The sequence below is a fragment of the Amblyomma maculatum genome, chromosome 11, assembly GCF_055883805.1.
Source record: "Amblyomma maculatum isolate TAMU_Amacu chromosome 11, ASM5588380v1, whole genome shotgun sequence".
NCBI classification, from domain to species: Eukaryota; Metazoa; Arthropoda; class Arachnida; order Ixodida; family Ixodidae; genus Amblyomma; species Amblyomma maculatum.
Genome location: NC_139354.1, coordinates 40,932,522 through 40,955,144, shown reverse-complemented (window position 1 = coordinate 40,955,144; position 22,623 = coordinate 40,932,522). Strand labels below are relative to the sequence as shown.

The window sequence follows — 22,623 nt, the reverse complement described above, 5'->3', positions numbered from 1 at the left end:
AACGTACATTCGTTATTCTGAATGCGAGCCGTGCACATCCCCTTTGGAGTAACTATATGACCGCCGGCGGTTCGACGGTACACACCTGGCCAAGCAGTGAGCACCTTCCTCAAAACAGTCGCCATGCGGCCACTCAAAATTGAATAATCGACCCTGGTGTCCACTAATGCATTGACGTAAGTACGGCCGCCTAAATAAACAGGAATGTCCAGAGAAACGCTTTTGGCTTCCCTAGGCGACGGGACCAGCAGCTCTCCGTCGGATCGAAGCGGCGACGACGGGAGGTCTTCAACGCAGCGGCTACCAGCGACCTCGCCCCCGAAGGTCACTGTCTTCAGTTTTCCCGACGAGGGCTAGACGAGGGGCCTTGTCCCTCTCGCGAGGAACCGTGGGTGGACGTCGAGGAGCGCCTTGGTGAAGGGGATCAGGACTGACGCTGTGAACGAGATGAAGAATGCTGCTCCGCCAGGTACTCTTCAATAATTCGGGGTCGTTGACCAAACCGGCAAGGAGGCGAGTCGATGCGGAAGCCGGGAAGACTGAGGCGTCGATACGGACAATCCCCGTAGAGATGGCCTAGTTCACCGCAATGGTAGGAGAGCGGACGCCGGTCAGACGTGCACCAAATGTCGGCTTTGCGTTGGGGCAGGGGACGATCGTCGAAATACTGTACTTGATGCACCCAGGGCAGCGGAACTGTAGGCGGTGCGAGAATGGGCGGCGGTGAAGGGAGAGCCTTACTCTGCAGCACTTCCGCATATGTGGGACGGTTGTCGGTTCTCGACAGCAATGGCGGGCTCGTAACTACAGATGAAAGAGGGCTCTTGAGCGCCTATCGCACCTGCTCCCGCACTGTAGCAGAAACGGAAGTTGGCGATGGCTGCAGAGGCTTGCCGAACTTGCTGAGTTCTTCGCGCACGACGCTGCGAATCAGTTCGCGCAAAGCATCAGGATGCCGCTCGGAAGATGCAAATGATTCCACGATTGTGCCAGTATAGAAAGGCCGGTCATAACTCACGGTACGTTAAAGTAGCACCCTCTTCATTGTGGCAGCATCAGCAAGGAATTCGTTTACAGTCGACGGTGGGTTGCGCACAAGACCAGCAAACAGCTGCTCTTTCAAACCCCGCATCAAGTGCCTGACATTTTGTCCTCGGGCATGGCGGGATCGGCTCGCCTGAAGAGGTGCGTCGTGTCCTCGACGTACGCTTGAACACTCTCATTCGGCACCTAGAAGTGCAACGTGCCGCTCTTGACGGCCTTTTGTACTTTCATCTAGGTCAATGTTCTTCACTATCATAAATGTCATCATGCGTTCTCTCAGTGAGCTAAGGGCATATTCACAGACCAAAAATCAAGCACAGGTTTAAAAATCGTGAGCAATAAACATTTCAACTGACGTCGAATTCGGACTTATCGCCCTTCTGCTTTCAATTGCTTTATTTTTTATTAGTTAGAAGCGGACAGTGTGCGTGCAAAAATGCGGTATGACGTGAGTCCTCGTACATTAGCTGCGTATTGCTGTTCCCCGAAAACTCCAGCAACGAAAGTGCCGGGTGTGCCACTAAAAAATAAAACTCAACTTTTGAGTAAAACCTAATTTAATATCATCACCGCCGCCTCATGCTTGGAGTCTCTTATGGTGTGCAAGAGCAATCTACCCCTTCTATCCGGTTTGAAAAGCGACACGTCGTGGTAGCATGCTCTGTGGGGTCACTGTTCACACCACTTTTCAAAGGAGCCATATATAGAACTACTCCGTTCCCGATGAGAACATTTTTTTTTCTTATTTGAATGCCAGTACAAATAATAAAAATCTTACCACATTCGAGTCTAATAGTGAAACCAAATCCGGAGAGCATGTAAGAAGTGCGCACAGGAAGCTCTTTTATTCTGAGCGCTTGCATGAGGTTCTTTATATTTCGCTTGAATTTTAAAAAGCCTGCAGTAGCCGGGAACGAATGTGGTAAATTGAGATAATTATCAAAATTCGCGGATTCACTCAGCCATTCCGGCGAGCATCAAAAGACTGCCTCATGCAAAACCTTCCGCATGGCATTCTAAGGCGTTTCGCGATTTCTCAGATTTTTGTTGATGCGATGATGTAAACACATTTTTTTAAAGGTGATGACCACCAAATATATTAGGTTGTTAAGATTATACTCATTTATTAGACGTTGACGGTACGATTCTCTTCCCACGAGGTTATTCTTGCGTGAACATTTCTGATCTTGCATGGTTTCTGACCATGGCTTTTGCTGAAGGCGTCAAATATTACAATAGTGTATTAAAAACTCGCCCTAAAACGCTAATGTTTCGGGAGTGGCTTTATGCCAAAAGGCGACATGAAAATAAATAGTGTAAGTTTTGAGAAAATGCATTGCTTTCGGTCAAAGATCAGCGCTCTCACAACTTTATTTTTCAGAACAAGTGAGGGTGCAGGCTGCAAAATCTACAAATGTTGTCTTATACGCACCTACTATCAACATGTCTCTCATGTGAAAGCGCTACTTTTATTCTTCGCATATGAATAATGAAAAGACAAGGAGAGAAAACAACTATATGCGACAACGAATGACTTCTTTTTTTTTTTAATTCAGATTCCGTTGTTTTGCCACCAAATAATTAAGAACGGCTGCGATCAGAGCGAAAACTAACGCGCGGACTACTCTGTTCTAAGTACTGCAAAAACGCTATCTCATATCAGTTTATTCGATGAGTTTAAGGTTCACTGAAACCTATGTAAACGCTTATGCACTGTCAAACATTTGAAGCGATGGTGTGTGTGTTTCTGTATAAACTATCACGTAAAATTATCTAGCCTTTGAATCTACTAAACTGATTAAGGCGTGCGAAAGTAGTATCTTGCCTGGTTAGGTATGGTCTTGCTTTGCGGGTAGGCTTTGACAGCCTGGCACAGTAAAATGTTTTGTCGGGCTAGTTCGTCCAATTGAAAATGTATAGAGCATAGCAAATAAATCAGAAGGCGGCACTGTTTGGCCGCGCTAATCTTAAATATTTTCATCAGTTCATTTAGTTTTTGTGAAATCAAAGGCGCACTATCTACCTTACCCCTCGGTAGACACCTACACCCACACATATAATTTTAGTCACATATATGGCCAGTTGGAATCCCTATCTCATTAAAGCTTCCAAGCAGATTATGCTAAGCGGGAAGAGAAAACAGTGAAAACATCTTGAACAATGCACAAAGAACACATCCTTCACAACTTTGATAGCGAGTCTCTTCTCTACCTTTTTCCGACACGTTTATCTCGTGTTTCGACAACGGAAACGTAAACGGCGACAGCGTGGCAAAACGTTTTCGCTCATAAGAGCTTTATAGGTTGGCGTATGAAAACAGACATTTTCTTTATGTGGCAGTGCTTTAATACACATTTTATGTACCTTTCGGCAGCATGACAGTTTTTCGAGTGATACAAGCATCACACAGTTCTATGACTTCCCGCTGTTTCAATAAAGCTAGCAAAAGATCACAGCTAATAATGGGCTCTTGAGAATGTTATTTGTGCAGAAGGAGACGCTGTCTTTAGTCAAATCCGATAGGAAGCACTTCACTGCTTATGTGGTGCTTGTGCCCAGTTTCCCATTAAAATGGCGCTGTGCGAACAAGCCTTACGTTGTAGCAGGCACAAGCGAGCCAGTCGAATAGTGGGATGACGTTCTGTCCTTCTCAAGACCTGCCAGACAGCACAAGCTACTGCGGCTATTACACTTGGATACAAGCAAGGAGATCTCGAACTAGAAACTGCACTCTCCTTGCATCGACAAATCGCCCTGTTACTCTTAAATAATTGGTCTTCTCAAGGTCGTCTTTCGTTTTTCAGTATCTACCGAACAAGGAACATATAAGTGATTACCGCGGTAAGAGTACGATTACACGAAAACCCCACTCTAATTTTCTTATTAGTGAGTTAGCAAAGCTTCAATATAAGTCCCACAATCCAGAATGGAAGTGTTCAGAATTTTCTTATGTGGCTAGAAGAGCAAAATGTGAGGAATGAACCACTAGAATGGCTAAAAAGGCTACACGCGAAAACTAATTTAGTGCTTATAATTATAATAGATCTAAAACCGCCTTATGCTGCATACTATCATGTTTTGGTATTGCGCTGATTTAGTTTATGCGTGGGTTCAGGAGAGCAATGCGAATGACTGTAAAAAAAATTCACTGTATAATATTTTCTCTGTATCAGTTGTCAATGGGCAGAAACCAGGAAAGAAAGGCACAAAATTATTTCTCTACATGTGCACGAAGCCACAGCATTGTACATGTCTCCCACATCTATAGCCGTACGCAGAAGTCAGAGAACGTTTTGTGCGACAGCGTGCGGAATTGAAGTATCAGGCATATCAGCATGCAAGTTGTCACCAAAATTACACTCGATATCCAGGACACATTGAAAAATCTGAAATAAAATAAAGCACTGTGTATTATGAAATATCATTCCCCGAATGGTGTTCCACATACCAAAATCCGGCGTCCAAAATGAACATGTACCGTGGTCACTTGAAAACCCGAAAGCAGGAATTATTGAAGGCATTCGAGAAATTTCGCTGAATGCACAGATGACAGCACTACCTACGAACTAAGAATTCTTTACTCCAGCATTCGATTAGATATCATTCAGGATAGTGCGACAACATCCGGCACATCAACATCAAGTAGAATATCCGTGTAACATGAAATACCACCGTGGTTCGCATCCCGGTGCCGCGCAATTCTCCATGGGATTATAAACAGTCCGCTTGTCGATAGAATTGCGTAAACAGATTTTTTGTGCTACCTGATGCCGATGAACACCTCCGGCAACGCACTCCTTCACCCCAATAGGAATCAGCCACCCTGGTGTAGCAGGCCACAATTTCCCATAATCATTCCAATAAACCCCCGTCCCTCAGTCACCAGAGGCTGCGGAACAGCTGAACACGGCAGAGGTCAGACCTCTGACGCAGCTGGGGGTATTAAGAATTTCTGGCTCAGCTGGACAAGCCGCCATTTGAAACTGACTTAAGCTAGTGAGGCTGGAGGGTATAAAATGGGATATCATTGGGCATAGGGAGGTTAGGAGACCGAATGAGGCATATACTGTACTGAAGGACTGACATGTACTGCGTTATCGTAGTTTATCGAAGAGGCGAGAACTATGAGTAGGCTTCCTTGTCAATAAGGACATAGGTAGAATATATAGAGAAATTCTATAGTGTTAACCAAAACGTTAGCCTTGTGGTAGAGCATCCGCCTCGCCTTCGAGAGGTACCAGGTTCCATTTCTGGTACCGCCGGGTACCTACCGGTTTTAAATAGGTGCACTCTATACCCTGCTCTTTGGGGTGAAATGCTTGGGAAGGGGACCAGAGGTCCAAAATAGTTGCGCCGATGAGACAGTGATTCGTTCCACCATCAGACAACAGTAAGCCCTCCTCGAGCGGTGAAAGCCTATTATGTGGTACTTTTTTTAACAACAATTTTTGGTGCATGACACTTTTGTCTATGCATATCACCCAGAAGAGCCGAGCACTAAGAAGGAGGAAAGCTTGTACCCATTGGAAACAAGTGGGTACCTATGGGCACCAGAGATCGAAACTGGTAACCCCATTCCCCGGATGTTTATGTTTATTTTGCCGTAAAAAGAGATTATCATGACAAAATAAACATCTGGGGGATGCTTCTGCTCTACATTTAAGGTATGACTCAACAGCTTCCTTATGCGGAACCCCTTGCGTATACCCTTGCGGGTACAGTGTTTAAAGTTTAGAGTCCAGGGGTTCTGCTTCTGAGCTATGTGGCGTGGCTCGAAAGGCACTCCCAGTGTTCCGAATGTTCTGAAGATAATAATGCTTCTCGCACCCTCTTCAACAGGAAGAGCTACCACAAAAGGTAATGGAGCGCCACTACACGCCTGATAAGTGGACAACGTTGACCTAAACATTTGCAACTCACAATTCGCTTTATTGTCAACTCGCTTGATTGCTGGTTCCTTAATTACTGCCTAGATATTTCACATGTATTATTCAGCGTAAAGGTGTATCGTACAGCATCATGTGAAACCCACCGGGCACAGACATGAGGCCTTGTTTACTGGAACAAAAGAACCTTCGTGGCAGAGGGGAAGCATGTTTGACTTCGAATGCAAGCATCCTGAAAGGCTCGGTTATCATTACCCTTCCATCTGATGTAAGAAGTCAGAGTGGGTACCTCCTGCTAAATCGGCTTTGTCACGAAACATCGCGACAGCGCGCAACCCACCGCCTGACCGATGCCTGTCCGTGTGTGCTTTCAGTTACCGCCTGCCGCACTCTGGCCACAATTGAGGGAGAAAAAAGAAAATTGTTCTTTACCAGAACGATGCGTTCCCGTCTCCGTTGTTTTTTGGAATTTGTGACATAACCGGGAGGTGCCGCTCCCTTTTTCTTTTTCTCACGGCGATGCCAGTGGACACTCATGGGCCTCCTGTCTAACCCGGTGCGTCGGCAGCGGTCGCCCAGAGGAAGCGCCTCTACAACTCGAGTGACGCAAGCAGCCAGGCCACTGTGCTGTACTCGCCTGCTAATGATGACTCTTCAGCTGACGACGATGGGTTCGTGCCGGTGCTTAGCAAGAAAGCAAAGCGAAGACTACATCGACGACAAGATTCGTCCTCATCAAGCACGTCCACGGTCATCACTACGCGAGGCCCTCCGACACACACTGTCTTGTTTGTGCCAGAGACGCCAAAAGACAATCTGAATCAACTCAACAGGCAAGTCACGTCTGTGTTCCTTGAAAGCCTCGTCCATGGAAAGATAAAAGACGTTAGAGGGAATCCTTACAAAAACATTATTGTCATTGATGTCATGGAGCGGAGCGCATTGGAGAGATTGACCGCCATCAACAAACTCGACGACATCTGTGTGCGCTCCCATATTCTTCAGGACAGTGGCGCTATTGCCGACGTCATCTACAATGTTGCCGAGGCCATCGCTGACACCGATCTGCCAGTCTTAATCAAACCAACATAAAATGGCATCTCCATACAGCAAGTGCAGCGCCTCGGGAGATCGAAATGCATCAAGCTCACTTTCAAGGGGGACTGCATACCATCGCATGTAAAGGTTGGACATTTCCGACACCCGGTCCGGCCTTTCGTGCCCAAGCCAGTTCAATGCAGAAAGTGTATGAAGATCGGGCACGTAAGTGCGGTCTGCAAAAATTCCATCGTGTGTCCTAAATGCTCCGAGTCGCATAGCAGCGACATTTGCCGCGCGATTGTTCTGAAGTGCGCCAACTGCCATGGCCCTCAAGACTCCTCCTCAAAGGACTGCCCCCGCTTAAAGACAGAACGGGCAGTGCTGAAGCAGACGGTGCGTGATCAATCTACACACAAAAGAGGCCGCTGCTAAGGTGCGACGGCGTCGTTTGCATAGCCGAAGATCATCGAAGAAAGCAGTTAATTTTGATAGCAAGGCCTCGAGTACTCCTGCATCTTGTCCTACTCCTATGCCTGCAGTTTTAAATCAAGAGACCGCTACCAAAACCTTCCACGTCCGCTGTGCCAGGAAACTTACCGCGAACCGAATGTCCTGCACCTACTGCCGAACTAAAGAAAAGTCATGATGTGGGACATGGCCAAGACTTACAGGTAATTACCATTCTCACGCCCATGATGAACGCAATCCGCGCTTTGCTATCTAGTCTGCAGAAGCCAGCAGCATAGATTGCGCTACAGGTTCTGGACGCGCTAACACCAGTTCTAGCGGCTCTACAGCAGCAGACACCATGGCTCCCACAGCATTAACATTTGGAAAAACACTCAAGGAAGCCTCTATTTTTCAATGGATTGCCCGTGGGCTTCAGTCCCGAATTGCAGATATTCGACGATATGATCATGTAAATCGCATCCCCATCCTTGTTATTTGTGAGCCGAATGTACCAATGGTATTACGACTGCCAGGCTACGAGGCATTTGCATCTCCAACGCACCAGGGAAACAGCAAAGTCATCATTTATATTCGGCGGGAACTCACATATGTACTCCATTCCGTTACTCCCAGCAACGACAACCAGTACGTTTGCCAGACAGTGAAGAAGCGCAATCTCACGTTTACATTTGTGGGTGCGTATATGTCGCCATCCATTCGTTTTGACGCTACACGATTGAGCGACTTGATGGCGATTACACCTGGCCCTTGGATCATCATAGGAGACTTTAACGCTCACCACATGATGTGGGAAGTGTTCTAATGAACCTCAAGGGAAGAAAGCTTGTGTCCTTCGCCTCTGATCATGACCTGCAATGTCTTATTAACGGTACACCGACCTTTATTCGAGGGGCAATTTACAGCACCTGTCTTGATTTAGCTTTCGTGTCTCGATGCCTTACCAACAACGTCCAATGGTGTGCAGATATAGAAACACACGGACGTGACCACATTCCTACATATGTGATCATTAATGGCCTTTCCACATCCACGTCTGTCCCACGAATGCGCCACATAAATTGGTCGGCATTTCAAGCACTTATGGAAGATGCTTGCACAGCAGGCCTCTCTGCAAGTATTCAATAAATTAAGGAGGCCATGATAAATGCGACGTCTTTCTTCACCCCAGTGCCTACCTACACAAAGTTTGATACGGAATTACAGCGCCTAAGAGCATTGCGACGGAGGGCAGAGCGTAGATACCGACGCACGAAGTCGCGCCTTGACCTCAGAGATGCGAGGCGCCTGCAAACGAAAATTCAGCGCAGAATTCAAGCCCTCCAGGCAAAACGTTGGCGGTTATCTGTGAAACGCTTGATCCCCGCAAGCCTTTATCACGCATCTGGAATGTTGTTCGTGGTCTCCGAACATCCCCTAAGCAGCTCTGCCCATTCAAATCTCTTGCACTCTATCAAAGACGTAGTGAGGTCGAGGTAGCAGAAAATTTCTGCGCTAGGGTAGCAGGCAACGCTACATTTCTGCAACGGCAACGCTACATTTCAACGATGTTCCAGCTTCACGGGATTCACGAATAGACCTTCCCTTCTTCCTGGAGGAACTTGATGCTGCGCTGGCTTCTTGCAGACGGTCATCAGCGCCGGGTCCAGACGGTGTACATACACTGCGCTTGCAAATCTTGGACAAGATTCCAGGCACGCTCTTTTGAAATATTACAAAAAATCATGAAGGGTACAGTTCCAGACGAGTGGAAGTGCTGTCGTTTAGTTCCGCTCCTGAAACCTGGCAAATCGCCTCTGGACTTGACATCATACCGTCCAATTGTACTGGCTAGTTGCGTTGGTAAGGTACTTGAAAGAATGCTGCTTACACGTATTGAATGGTACCTGGAGCGCTACCACATATATCCGGATATTATTTCAGGGTTTCGACGTGGACGCTCTTCGATTGACAACGTGGTGGATATGGTATCATCTGTACAACGCTAAAAAGTTTGAAGCGCTTACCCACGGCGTTGGTCCTGGATATAAAGAGCGCATATGACAACGTCACTCACCAGGCTATTTTGGACGCTCTGGAAGCTGCTGAGCTTGGCGGTCGTGTTTATTGCTGGATACGCAGTTATTTATCCATCAGATCTCACTTTATGCAGACTGAGGATGGCCCAACATCTCATTTCACTTCCCGTGGAGTCCCACAGGGCGAAGTACTAAGCATAACGCTTTTCAATCTTACTCTTGTCAGGCTTGTCGACCTAATACCACAATCGGCACAACTTTCAATATATGAAGACAACATCTCTATCTAGGCATCAGGAGTTATGCGCCCACAGGTTAGAGCAAGGCTTCAAAAGGCGGCAAGTATAGTTGCGACCTACCTCCACCTGCGTGGTCTACAAATATCAACTGAAATGTGTTCGCTAGTTGCATTTACACGCAAGAACATGTCACCTAACACCGTACGCATTGATGAAAAAACAATACCCTACGAAAACAGCCATCGCTTTCTGGGAGTTATCATCGACCGCCGAAGGCTTTCGTGGATTCCCCATATTTCATTCATGAAAAAGAGGCTGACAGCAATTACTCACGTACTTGCCTTTATTGGGGGAAAGTCATGGGGAGCGTCAGTGCGGTCGATGCTCCAACTATACCGTGCATTATTTATGGGATTTCTTCGGTACAGCTTACCTGCACTTGTAAATATCAAGAAAACCAACTTAGGAATTTTACAGAGCGTTCAAGTTCAAGCTCTGAGAACCTGCCTGGGATTGCCGAAATGTGTCTCTACGGCTGCTACTGTTTTAATTGCACAGGAGCACTCCATATCTACCTACCTAACAGTTGACTCCCTGAGGGCACATTTCCGACACATCTCTCGGGTTCCCTGTCATCATTTGGCCAGTCTTCCTATTACCAGGCCGCGTACATCGTTTACAAAGACCGTTGATGCGCATCGCGCTATATTGCCGTCACAGTTTACACCCCGCATCTAGACCGTCCTCTCCACTATGGAGCCTGCATAAACCACACGTGCTTCTTTCAATAACCGGCATTAGGAAGAAGATCGAGCTGTTGCCGGCAGAACTTGAACAAATCACTCTTGATTACTTCCATGAGTACCATGCGAATCGTTTGCACGTCTACACCGATGGTTCAGTGAATGCCGTGAGTTCTTCAGGCTCCATGGGCATACCCTCAATTAATACAGAAATAAAAGTTAGGACAATTCACCAGACGTCTTCAACAGCTGCAGAGCTAACCGCTCTTCGTGCCGCATTAGGCATATCAGTGAGCAGAGCCCTCATCGGTGGTCTATTTTCACAGATTCCAAAGCAGCCCTGCAAGCCTTAAAAGCAGCTCTTCGTCGTGGGGCCCATGAACAACTTGTTGCGGAAATACGACAAATTCATCACTGTGCAATTAATGGAGGACATGACATCATCTTCCAATGGTTTCCAGTACAGAGTGGCATAGCGGGCAATCTTCGGGCAGACGAGGTCGCACGAACAGGCCATCAAGACGTCGATTGTGTGTTGATTCCCTTTTCCAGCGCAGACGCAGCGGGCAGGCTTCGGGCACTTGCGCGGGAACACACGTTCTCCTTGTGGAATTCTGGCCAGTTTGCGACCTGCCGCTTAAATCCCTGGACCCTGACCTGAAGCTCCGGCTTCCACCTGGCCTACCCCGACGCGAAGAAACTTTGCTGTGCCGCCTGTGGGTTGGTGTAGCATTCACAAACTCATATTCTTTTATGATAGGCATGGCAAACAGCCCTGCATGTACAAACTGTGGGTGCGACGAGTCTATAGGCCACATTCTTTGTGAGTGCCCCATGTACAAACTGTGGGTGCGACGAGTCTATAGGCCACATTCTTTGTGAGTGCCCCATATACAGCGAGGAAAGACAGTGTCTATGCCGCGCGCTGAAGCATCTAGATGAAGCCCATTGACCGAAATTAAGATTTTGGGCCCCTGGCCACGGCGATCTTCTGCGGTGAAGGCCTCCCAGGCACTGCCTCGCTTTATGAAAAGCACAGGCCTAATCGAAAACTATGAGCTTGCTGTTATGTACCGTGATATGACTCTGACGTGATGTGATGTGACATGTCTGTGATGTGACTTTACTAACTTCACCCATCCCACTATCACAACTTTTATATCCACTCACCCCTTTCCCCTAGTGCAGGGTAGCAAACCGGTTTCTTTTACGGGTTAACCTCCCTGCTTTTCCTCCTCATCTCTCTCCTCCTCCCTGCCTGCACACACCTAAGCTGGAGTTGGTCAGTAGACAATAAATGAATTATAGTCGCTACTATAATCCACTTCCACCAACTATACTGCAAAGTATTCTAGTAATCTGCTCCCTGTCTGCCAGATAATGCTGTACTGGTACCAAGTGGTTTGAAATCGCACAGTATTGCAATAAGCAGCACATTGTTTTCCGACGTGCACCTCGTTCCATGCGTCGATTTCAAGCCACTTCAAACCGATTTCAGGTGCGTCGATTTCCTTATTTTTATGCCTCTCAATTTTTACATATATTCTTATATATGTAGCGATGAAAAAATAAAAAAAAAATGAGAAAAGGAGAGATTTCGAAGGTTTCATCTTCAGCTAGTAAATATAGAGACAGGCAGAGTAGCAAAAGAAGTAAAATAGGAAACAAAAAAATAGAAGAGGGAAAGGGATGGGGGGGCAATAATGGGACTGAACGATTTGGAGAATAGTGGCCAAAACACTTTGGGTATGACCTCAGACGCTGGCGCCAGCTCTATCTCTTTTTGAAGGCAGTCAAGTCAACACAGGTGCACAGGCCTAAGGTTATCTTGACAGTGAATCTGTACTTGGAATGTTTCAATGGGTTTGCGACACCGAAGAGCCGAAAATATTCCCGGATGTTCATTTATCCACAATCCATTGAGCTTTATGCCAGAATTCACTATGTTAAATTTTTGTATAAAATACGACTCACGTTGCTCACGCTCACTATTAGTTCTGAAGTTGCCTGCTGTAGAGTAACCCTTAGTTTTTTCAAATTCAAGACCTGTTTCCTTACTGTGTTTAGATAGAGGATGGTTAGGTAGTGACTTAGTGTGTGCGCGGTGGTTACTGAATCTGATTCTGAAGGCAGGTTGGGTTTACCCTATGTATTGCGTCTGGCAGTGGCCACATTCAGTAGGCGTACAACTTCGCAAGAGTAATGTTTTTTTTAATGTCATGTTTGTAAGCAGAATATGTGCTGTTAACCTGTTTTGTTGTCTGCATGTGTTGTTGTGACGCTGGGGCTATGGCGACCCGGCCTTCACTTGGTAGCGTGCAGAGACTCCGGGTTGAAGAAGGACTGAATCTTCGAAGTTGGTAAAATATGTACAAGCAGGTTTACTGGCACTTTGAGAAAACGTATTTACAAGAATATTTACATGAAGAAGAAGGGTACATCAGCAAAATGACAAGCGTTAAGAGTTCATAGCGAGAAGCGACTGGATGAGCCGTTTACCCAGGGCCCAGAGCGACATTTCGTGCTCTGCAGCGTCCTTAAAAACCCCCTATGTCCAGCCCCTCTCTGAAGATGCTGACCAACCAAATCCAGGGCACGCCCCTCAGGTATCGGCATCCAATCGAACACATCACTGCACTGATGGTCTGAAGCACTGACTGGTCCGGCATTCATTCGTTGGGCGTGATCACTTGTTGGCGGGAAAAGCTTGGGAACGGCGAGGAGAGGAGGTACATTTCTATTCTTCAGCAAAGAAACCACAGGCTGGTTCTGGGGGTTTTACTTCTCAGAAACCCGAGTGCACGTGGCGCCGCATAGGGCTCCCAACATGGTCCCTTTTCGACAATTGCAAATCTTTCCTGCATTCCCGGGAAATCACTTAATGGCCGTATGAGTCATGCTCTTCTCTTGTCCTGCACGTCAGCGGACATGTCACTCTGTCGTCTCCTTTGGATAGGAGGCATTCATCACTGGAGGATAGCACTTCTCGACTGGAAGGGTGAACAAAAGAAAGCACTTCCTGCTATTTCCCGCAGGGGGACGTTTCTTTGTGTTTTTCCAGACGTTCTCTTGACAGGGCCAATTTGGCATTTGCAGGTTGTCCACAAAGCAAAACATGCTTACAAAACAGGATTCCTGGAAACAGGCTCACTTAGAGCCAATGGACCATCACCACATATTCACAAAACTTTTCCATGCCCACAGGCGAACAATAGAGCGCGCAAATGCGGATGCTTGGTCGTAACAGCCTCCTCCCCCGCCAGAAGAGACTCGGAGGGCAGCAGCCGCAGCTGCTGCATGAAGAGACGACTTAATGGCCTGCACGTGAACGCTTGAAGCTCGCTGTTGCTTGTCGCGTTGTCTTGATTGTTGTAGGCCAAATTGCTTGAGCTATCTGAAACTCAACCACATGTCGAAGCAAGCACTCGGCTCCCGTCTGAAGAGACCAGGTCAAAAGAAAACTGCCATTGTTGTTCGAGAAAAGCCCACTCTCAAGACGTTCAGGACCCACGTATGCCTCGAAAACCAAACGTGCTGCTTTACATAGTCATCTATATTCAAGCGCACGAAAAAAAAAAAAAAAAAAAAAACCTGATTATCAATTTGGATACATGGTGAGGAACATCTCGGACCGCTTAGAAAGAGCGGCTAAGCGCGTCCGCATTCCCATTTAACTTCCCCTTTTTGTATCTTATTTCAAAATTGTACTGCTGTAAAATCAAGCTCCACCTAAGAAGGCGACTGTTCTTCGATGTCGCAGTTTGCAGCCAAGCCAGGGGACAATGGTCCGTCTCTACGGTGAATTTGGCCCCTCCAAGATAGCACTGCAATTTTTGAATGGCCCATACAATGCAAGCGCATTCCTTCTCTGACGCGCAATAAGCCCTCTCTCTAGAACTCAGTTTTCTGCTCAAGTAGAGCACGGGGTGCTCATTACCGTCGTCATCTCTCTGGCAGAGAACAGCACCTAACCCTCGATCACTGGCATCACACTGGACCGTGAATTCTCGGCCATAGTCTGGAGCTCGCAATACCGGACGGCTAATCAGCACAGCCTTCAGGTTTACGAAGGAGGCTTCCTTTTGTTCGTCCCAGACTACATTTGTCGGTTCTGTCTTGCGGAGAGCGTCGGTCAGAGGGCTAGCCAAAGCTGAATAGTTAGGGATGTAGTGATTGTAGTACCCAGTCAGACCCAGGAATGCTCGAATTTCCGTCTTCGTGCTCGGCCGCGGGTAGTCTGCTACCGCAGAAATCTTAATCTCGCTGGGTTTCCTGAAACCTTGACCTACATTGTGACCCAAGTAGTCCACGGTCGCCCTTGCCAGGCAACATTTCTCGGCCTTTACGGTTAGTCCAGCTTGACGCAAAAGGCTCAGTACAGCTCTTAGATGTACCATATGGTCCGCCCATGAGTCGGAAAAAACCGCAATGTCGTCTAAATAAGGCACCGCGAATGTTTCACACCCCTTTAAAACCCTATCCATGAGTCGGGAAAAACAAAATGGAGCATTTTTGAGCCCGAAACTCATCATTGTTGGCTGGTAGCTGCCCGTCGGAGTGACGAAAGCCGCGTATCTGCTGGCGCGTTCAGTGAGCGGTACTTGCCAGTATCCTCGAGTAAGGTCCAGCGTAGTCACATATGCCGCTCTACTGACCTGTTCTACTCTCTCCTCAATATTCGGAATAGGATACACTTGATCCCTGGTGAGAGAATTTAGCTTTCGGTAGTCTACCACAGGCCTAGGGTCTTTACCTGGAGCTTCTACTAAGATCATAGGCGAAGCATAATCGCTTTCCGAGGGTTTTATTACTCCCAATTCCAGCATGCGAGTTACTTCCCTATCCAGAATTTCTCTTTGCCTTGGAGAAAATCGGTAGCACCTTGATCGCACTGGCACGTCTGAAGTCAGCTCAATATCGTGCTCAGTCAAATCAGTTCTGCCTGGCCTGTCCACGAAGCAGGCCTCAAACTCTGTTATTATCTCGCCCAGATCGGACAGCTGGGATTTCTTTAGTTCTCCTCTCTGCTCCGTCTTTTTGAGAAGCTCCTGAGCGTTGCTTCCTTTTCCGCTGAGGCAAATCAAGTTGTCCCCCATCTCCTCGGGAAGGTTTAACGTTAGATTTACCACGGCTTCCCTCTGCACATAAGGCTTCATAAGATTGCAATGATAAATGCGCACTTCTTTACGCCTACCGGGAATTTTCACTGCGTAGTTAGTGTTAGAAAGCTTTGCAACGACTTCAGCCGGTCCTTCCCACTGTACTTCGAGCTTATTCTGCCTTGAACTTCTCAGCAACATCACCTGGTCCCCGATACAAAACGTCCTTTGACGGGCTGACTTATCATAGTACACCTTGGAACGAGCCTGGGCTGACTTCATGCTGGCCTCAACGAGTTCCTTAGTGTTATGTAAGCGATTCAAGAGGTTCAGAATGAATTCTACTACTGTTGGGTCTTCTCCGCGCCCCTCCCAGGCTTCGCGCACCATTCGCAAAGGTGAGCGCAGTGACCTTCCGTACACCAACTCGGCTGGGCTAAATCCAGTGGATTCGTGCGGCACTGACCGCAAAGGGAAAAGCGCTGCAGGCAGGCAGGTATCCCATTCGCGCTTGTTTTCATAGCACAGTCCCCTCAGGACTCGTTTGAGAACAGAGTGCCATCTTTCTACGCTGTTGCTCTGCGGATGATGGATCGAGCTATGCACTACATTAATGCCGCATCGCTCGAGAAATGAGGTGGTGAGGACACTCGTGAAAACGCTACCCTGATCACTTTGGACCTCGGAAGGGAATCCAACTCGTGCAAACACTGACAGCAGCGAATCCACTACACTCTCGGACGTCACCTCGCGCAGCGGAACAGCCTCTGGAAACTTTGTGGCTGGGCATAACATAGTGAGGATATAACGGTACCCTGACTCGGTCACAGGAAGTGGCCCAACTATATCTATTACTAACCGGTGAAACGGCTCGGTAATGATTGGTACTAACACCATCGGAGCTTTCCACTTATCTTGCGCCTTTCCAACCCGCTGGCACGTGTCGCATGACCGTACAAAATTTTCCGTGTCCTTAAAACATCCAGGCCAATAGTATTCTTGCAACAGCCTCTGCTTTGTTTTCTTTATTCCAAGGTGACATGACCACGAGCTGCCATGGGAAAGTCGCAGTAAGTCTCCGCGGTACTTTTGGGGAACGACTAATTGGTCCCGCTCTACTCCGCGCTTATCCTTGAATAAGCGATACAGCACTCCCTTTCTCATCTCGAAAGAAATATTGTTTGCTGTCTTAGTGGCGCGGTGGCGCTCCCTTATCTCCTGTATATTGGGATCATTGGCTTGCTCTATAGCTAAGTCCTCTCGGGTTCCACTTAAAAGTCTCGTGAGATTACTAGACACTGGCGGCAAGAGGTTACTCTCAAGAACGTCCTCATTCCGCGTCTCATCAAGCTCACTTTCAAGTTGACTTATCTGAGATGCCTCGCTCTCAAAGTTTTCTGACCTGCTATCTTCCGCATTTACCATTGTTTTAACTGCCGTTTCCTCCGCTGTGGATTTTTCTGGAATGAGCAGTGTAGCTAGTTCTCGCGCCTTTGAACGTGTTAAGGCTTGCACAACTCTGTCTCCGAAAAGGATGCCCCTCTTTCGCAGCAGCATGTCCGATTTGTTGGAGAACAAATACGGATAGCACTTAGGAAGCTTTCCTGAAACGGCAGCCTCGGTTGTTAATTCGCCGAAAGGGCCCTCGATGACCACGTTCGCGATCGGCAAGCACACACTCTGTTCCTCAACTACCTGTCGGATCCATGCACACTGTCCTGTATAGTCGGAAGGCGATACATACGCCGGATGGACAACATCCATCGTTGCGGCCGAATCGCGCAGTACCTTGCAAGGCTTCCCGTTGACTACTAGGTCATGCAGGTAGGGTTCTAAAAGCTGCATATTTTCATCGCAGTCCCTGACATACGAGAAAGCAATCTTTTCTTTCCGGCAGTTGACGGCAATGTGACCCTGCTCATTACACCTAAAGCATGTGAGCGGCTTCCTAGCCTCAAGCTTATTCTTTGTGTTCTGCACGTTGGTCACTTCCCCACTTTTCTCACTGCCGTCCTTTCTAGGGAATTTGCCTGAAGAAACCTTCATTTCTTCGTTTCCAACTCTAGCAAAGTGCCTTTCCTGACGGTTTTTCATACTGAACTTGGGATTGCGGGGCCTATCCACTGCTGGGTTGCTGAATTGTCGGCGCGAAGCATACTCCTCAATAAGTTCGGCAGCTTCAGTTGCCGACTTAATTTCGCCTCGGTCCTGTAACCAATTTCTTTCTTTTTCTGGGAGGCAGTTATAAAACTGCTCCAAAAGAATTTGCTCGACTACAGCGTCCCTATCACTGTAGGAATCTGTGCTCTTTAGCCACTCGCCCAAATTAACTCTTAAATTGTACAGGAATTCAGGGTAACTCTCGTCCCTGGACTTAGTAGCTTTCCGAAAACGTTGTCTGAACGCCTCGGCGCTAAGCCTATACTTTCTCAGAAGGCAAGCTTTGACCTTCTCGTAGTTGTCCGCGTCCTCCTTGCTTAGCCGCGCGACAACCTCCGCTGCCTCGCAGGGCAGAACCGTCAATAATCTCTGAGACCAAGTGTCTCGCTGGAAGGACAGTTTTTCGCAGGTTCGCTCAAAGTTAGCCAGATACAGACCGATATCCCCTGATATCACATATGGCTGCATGTACTTTGACATCTTGAAATCTGCCTCCTTGTTGAGAAGAGGTACCGCTAGCTGGGGACAATTGCCCGACCTCTTGCTCAACTCTAGTTCTAATTTCCGGAGCTCAATTTCTTGGTCCAGCTTTTTTGCTTCTCTTTCACGCTTCTTTTCCTCTTTTTCCCACTCACGTTCGCGCTCCCTTTCCTCTTTTTCCCTCTCAAGTTCACGCTCACGCCTCTTTTCCTCTTTTTCCCGCTCTTTCTGCTCTTTTTCCCGCTCCTTTTCCTCTTTTTCCCGCTCTTTCTGCTGTCTGAGCTGTTCCTTTTTTTGACCGATGAGGTTCCATGCTTCACTGAGCTCCTCATCATCGGCTCCCAAATCTGTGATTGCCTTTATAATCAAAGGTTTTCGTGCCAAACCACTTGTATCAATTCCCAATTCCTCACACAATTGCAACAGTTCCGGTTTCTGCAGCTTTTGTAGGTCCATGATCGCTCCGAGTGTCGGCTACTTCCAAAACAACAGTGCAAACTACCAAACCTAAAGGCGTTTCCACACTCTCTTTACCAGTTCTAAAATCTAACCCTGTTCTAGAACCTGGTCCACATCAGAAGAAAAGCCAAGCACTCACCCACACATGCGATCGATGTTCCGAGCTGCCCTCTTGTTGGCCGATTGTTGCTCCTGCTTGTTGCTTGAGATGCCACCTCCGATCACAAGGTGTTGTGGCTTGTAGCTTCAGATCCACCTCCAATCACCAGATGTTGTGGCTTGTAGATTCAGACCCCACCGCTGGTCACCAGTTGTTGTGACGCTGGGGCTATGGCGACCCGGCCTTCACTTGGTAGCGTGCAGAGACTCCGGGTTGAAGAAGGACTGAATCTTCGAAGTTGGTAAAATATGTACAAGCAGGTTTACTGGCACTTTGAGAAAACGTATTTACAAGAATATTTACATGAAGAAGAAGGGTACATCAGCAAAATGACAAGCGTTAAGAGTTCATAGCGAGAAGCGACTGGATGAGCCGTTTACCCAGGGCCCAGAGCGACATTTCGTGCTCTGCAGCGTCCTTAAAAACCCCCTATGTCCAGCCCCTCTCTGAAGATGCTGACCAACCAAATCCAGGGCACGCCCCTCAGGTATCGGCATCCAATCGAACACATCACTGCACTGATGGTCTGAAGCACTGACTGGTCCGGCATTCATTCGTTGGGCGTGATCACTTGTTGGCGGGAAAAGCTTGGGAACGGCGAGGAGAGGAGGTACATTTCTATTCTTCAGCAAAGAAACCACAGGCTGGTTCTGGGGGTTTTACTTCTCAGAAACCCGAGTGCACGTGGCGCCGCATAGGGCTCCCAACATGGTCCCTTTTCGACAATTGCAAATCTTTCCTGCATTCCCGGGAAATCACTTAATGGCCGTATGAGTCATGCTCTTCTCTTGTCCTGCACGTCAGCGGACATGTCACTCTGTCGTCTCCTTTGGATAGGAGGCATTCATCACTGGAGGATAGCACTTCTCGACTGGAAGGGTGAACAAAAGAAAGCACTTCCTGCTATTTCCCGCAGGGGGACGTTTCTTTGTGTTTTTCCAGACGTTCTCTTGACAGGGCCAATTTGGCATTTGCAGGTTGTCCACAAAGCAAAACATGCTTACAAAACAGGATTCCTGGAAACAGGCTCACTTAGAGCCAATGGACCATCACCACATATTCACAAAACTTTTCCATGCCCACAGGCGAACAATAGAGCGCGCAAATGCGGATGCTTGGTCGTAACAGTGTTTGCATAACTGTCATCGACTTTTGCCACAAGGAAGGCAACCTGCGGGTGGTTCATTCACTGTAGTGTGGACTTCGTAATTCTGTGCATTTTTTGGCTGTCTATAGGTTACCCACGGAGGATTTGAGAAAATTTTGATGAGTCGGTCACTCTGCTCAATATTATTTTTCTTAGAACCTTTGCTGATGATTTTTGGGGTGTTATTTTTGAAGCTTATTACCAGGTTTTAGGGCTGAAGAATTGCAGGCGCGATTTCATATTTCTAGACAATATTCTCGCGACATAGTTTGGCCGCCTTAATAATAGCGTCGTTAATGATAGGAGCCGGATAGTGTTGGTTATTAAGGACATTTCGCAGGCGGTTGGCGTTTTCCTCAAAATCCTCAGGGCATGACCAAATGCGCTTAAATCGGAGAGCATGGGAGTTAGGGATATATGTTTTGCAGTGTCGTGGATGGCAGCTCTTAAAATGAACTTCGTGTTGTCTGTCAGTGGTTTTGTTGTAGACACTAGTATTAGTGTACCCCCTTCTACTTGGATCGTGAGTTCCAGAAAATTTATTTCGTGCTTGGAGTAGGTGCGTGTGAAAGACATAGCTGGATGGGCGTTGTTGAAGGCTGCAATAAACTAGGTTAGGTTGTTTTCTGTGTCCGTCCAATATCATGAATATGACGTCAAGTAATTGCTGTAAAAGGCCGGCTTGAACGAATTTGAGGAAAGAAAATTTGACTCGATATTATGCATAAATACAATGGTGTAATTTGGTGCCATATTAGTTCCAATGGCCGTGCCACTCGTTTGGAAATAATAGCTATTATTAGGTTCAATTGAGTTTAGTTCCATTACTGACTTGTTGAGTCATGATTGCTCGCTGTGTATTTCGTAAGTTGTGAGTAGGACCTGGAGGTCATCATCGTGTGGAATAATTGTGTACAGGGTACCTCACCTTGGGGTAAAGGTGGGGCGCCTTGGGCAACTTTTGTTTTCGTTAAATCTTCGATAATGTGGCTGGTATCACGTATGTAGAACGTATGGGTGAGGGGTACATGATTGGTTAGGGAATGTCGGTAAGTGAATATGGGTTCCGTGAGCGTTCCGATGCTGGAAATGCTCCCAAAAGTTCATAAAGAAAACAACCCAGGTCGACCAATAATTTCCGGCATCGGCACGCGCATGGAACCCATATCCGCTTACATACACACCCTAGCCAATCATATACCCATCACTCACCCGTCACTCCTAGCATTCATCTAAATATCAGTTTTATCTTAGCAGCCTGTTTTCTGATGCTTCATGCGAACGTTTATAGTCAGGTTCATATTGATAACATTTTCGCTATATTTTCCTCCATAAACTTGATTTCGGCCGAACATTCAAGTAGCTGCAATGTTTTCATAGCTCTAGTGACCACGCAATTGCTTTACTTTTCGGCGCAGTGTGGACAACATGAAAATTATGCTGTTGACATTTTATGTTTTCTGGGATGTTTAGGAGGAAACAGATGGATAAAACTATGGTGCAAGCCAGAGATATTGCGCCAAATGTGTTTAAACAGCAACGTAGTAGACCAATACTTGGGAGATAGCCACAAATGATTATGGGCGAAGGCTGCATTGTATAAACCTTATAAAAAGTTTGCGGTGCATTGTGAGAAGCGATATGCCAGGCTAAGAGTCGTACAATTACTACGATCACAAGCAAATAAATTTCTCTCTGTATAGAAATAAAAGAACTCGAAATGCCGTCTCTAAGGCATTAATATCAGAAGTTACAGGTTACCGCGATGACGCAGTTAAGTTTTTCTTGTAAAGAATTATGTGCTCCGAACTAATTGATACAGGAGTTATATTTTTGGCCATCTTTGATCTTGTCAACTTCAACACTACGTCAAGCGACTTAGGGCGGGAAGTAACTTTTAAAAACTGTTTTCTTTCCTCCCCATTAGTTTAGCTTCCTTAACCATAGACCCTGATGCCAGGCTGTCTCTACATTAAAGTGCCTTATATGCTTGGTGACGCTTAAGAAGTAAAACATTCAATGGATATTGATGATATACTTTCATCAGTGATAGCTTTTCTTATCATTTATGCATTGCGGGTAGAATATTGTTCTAAAAACTTACTAGGTTTAGCTGGAGCCGCTACAGATCCAAGAGGTAGGCCAAGGAAAAAAATCACAAGAATGATTCGATGCATAGCCGAGGCTTCAAGAGGGCTGAACTGTCTGGCAATGCTCGAAATGTCGAACAAAGAAACCGTTTATACGTTCGTCCAGGTCAAGGATCTTCAGTGATCTAAATGTCAGCAACAATTCCCCCGTAGAACTCAAGCGTCACAGACCCGTTTCAACGACAAATTCAAGGCTGCGAAAAGCAACTCACATTTAAAGAGATGAATAGAAAATGTTTCAACAGAATCAGCGGAATAGGGACATAACATCTTTTACATGCCTTCCGTCGCTTTTGTTATTTTCGAGCTTTGTGCGCCATGCCTGAAAGAGTCTGGGGACATAACATCTTTTACATGCCTTTCGTCGCTTTTGTTATTTTCGAGCTTTGTGCGCCATGCCTGAAAGAGTCTAGTATGTTCTGAATCTTCACCCCGTAGTCTTATGGACTCAATAGAGAGAATTTAGAACTGTTAGTCAGACTACTCTCTGCATGCGCCGGAGGGTGCGCAGTATCTGCCCGCGTTTTTA

General features: G+C 46.9%; 1 protein-coding gene across 1 annotated transcript in view; it reads right to left on the bottom strand.

Annotated features, from left to right (window-relative positions):
• LOC146173625 (uncharacterized) overlaps positions 1-22,189 on the bottom strand; it is an 88,453-nt gene extending 66,264 nt beyond the window's left edge. The window contains exon 1 of the mRNA XM_084583445.1: positions 22,049-22,189. Within this exon, the coding sequence (XP_084439571.1) occupies positions 22,049-22,121 (73 nt within the window). The 5' untranslated portion in view covers positions 22,122-22,189. The remainder of the gene's footprint in view (positions 1-22,048) is intronic.
• Between the last annotated feature and the right edge of the window lie 434 nt (positions 22,190-22,623).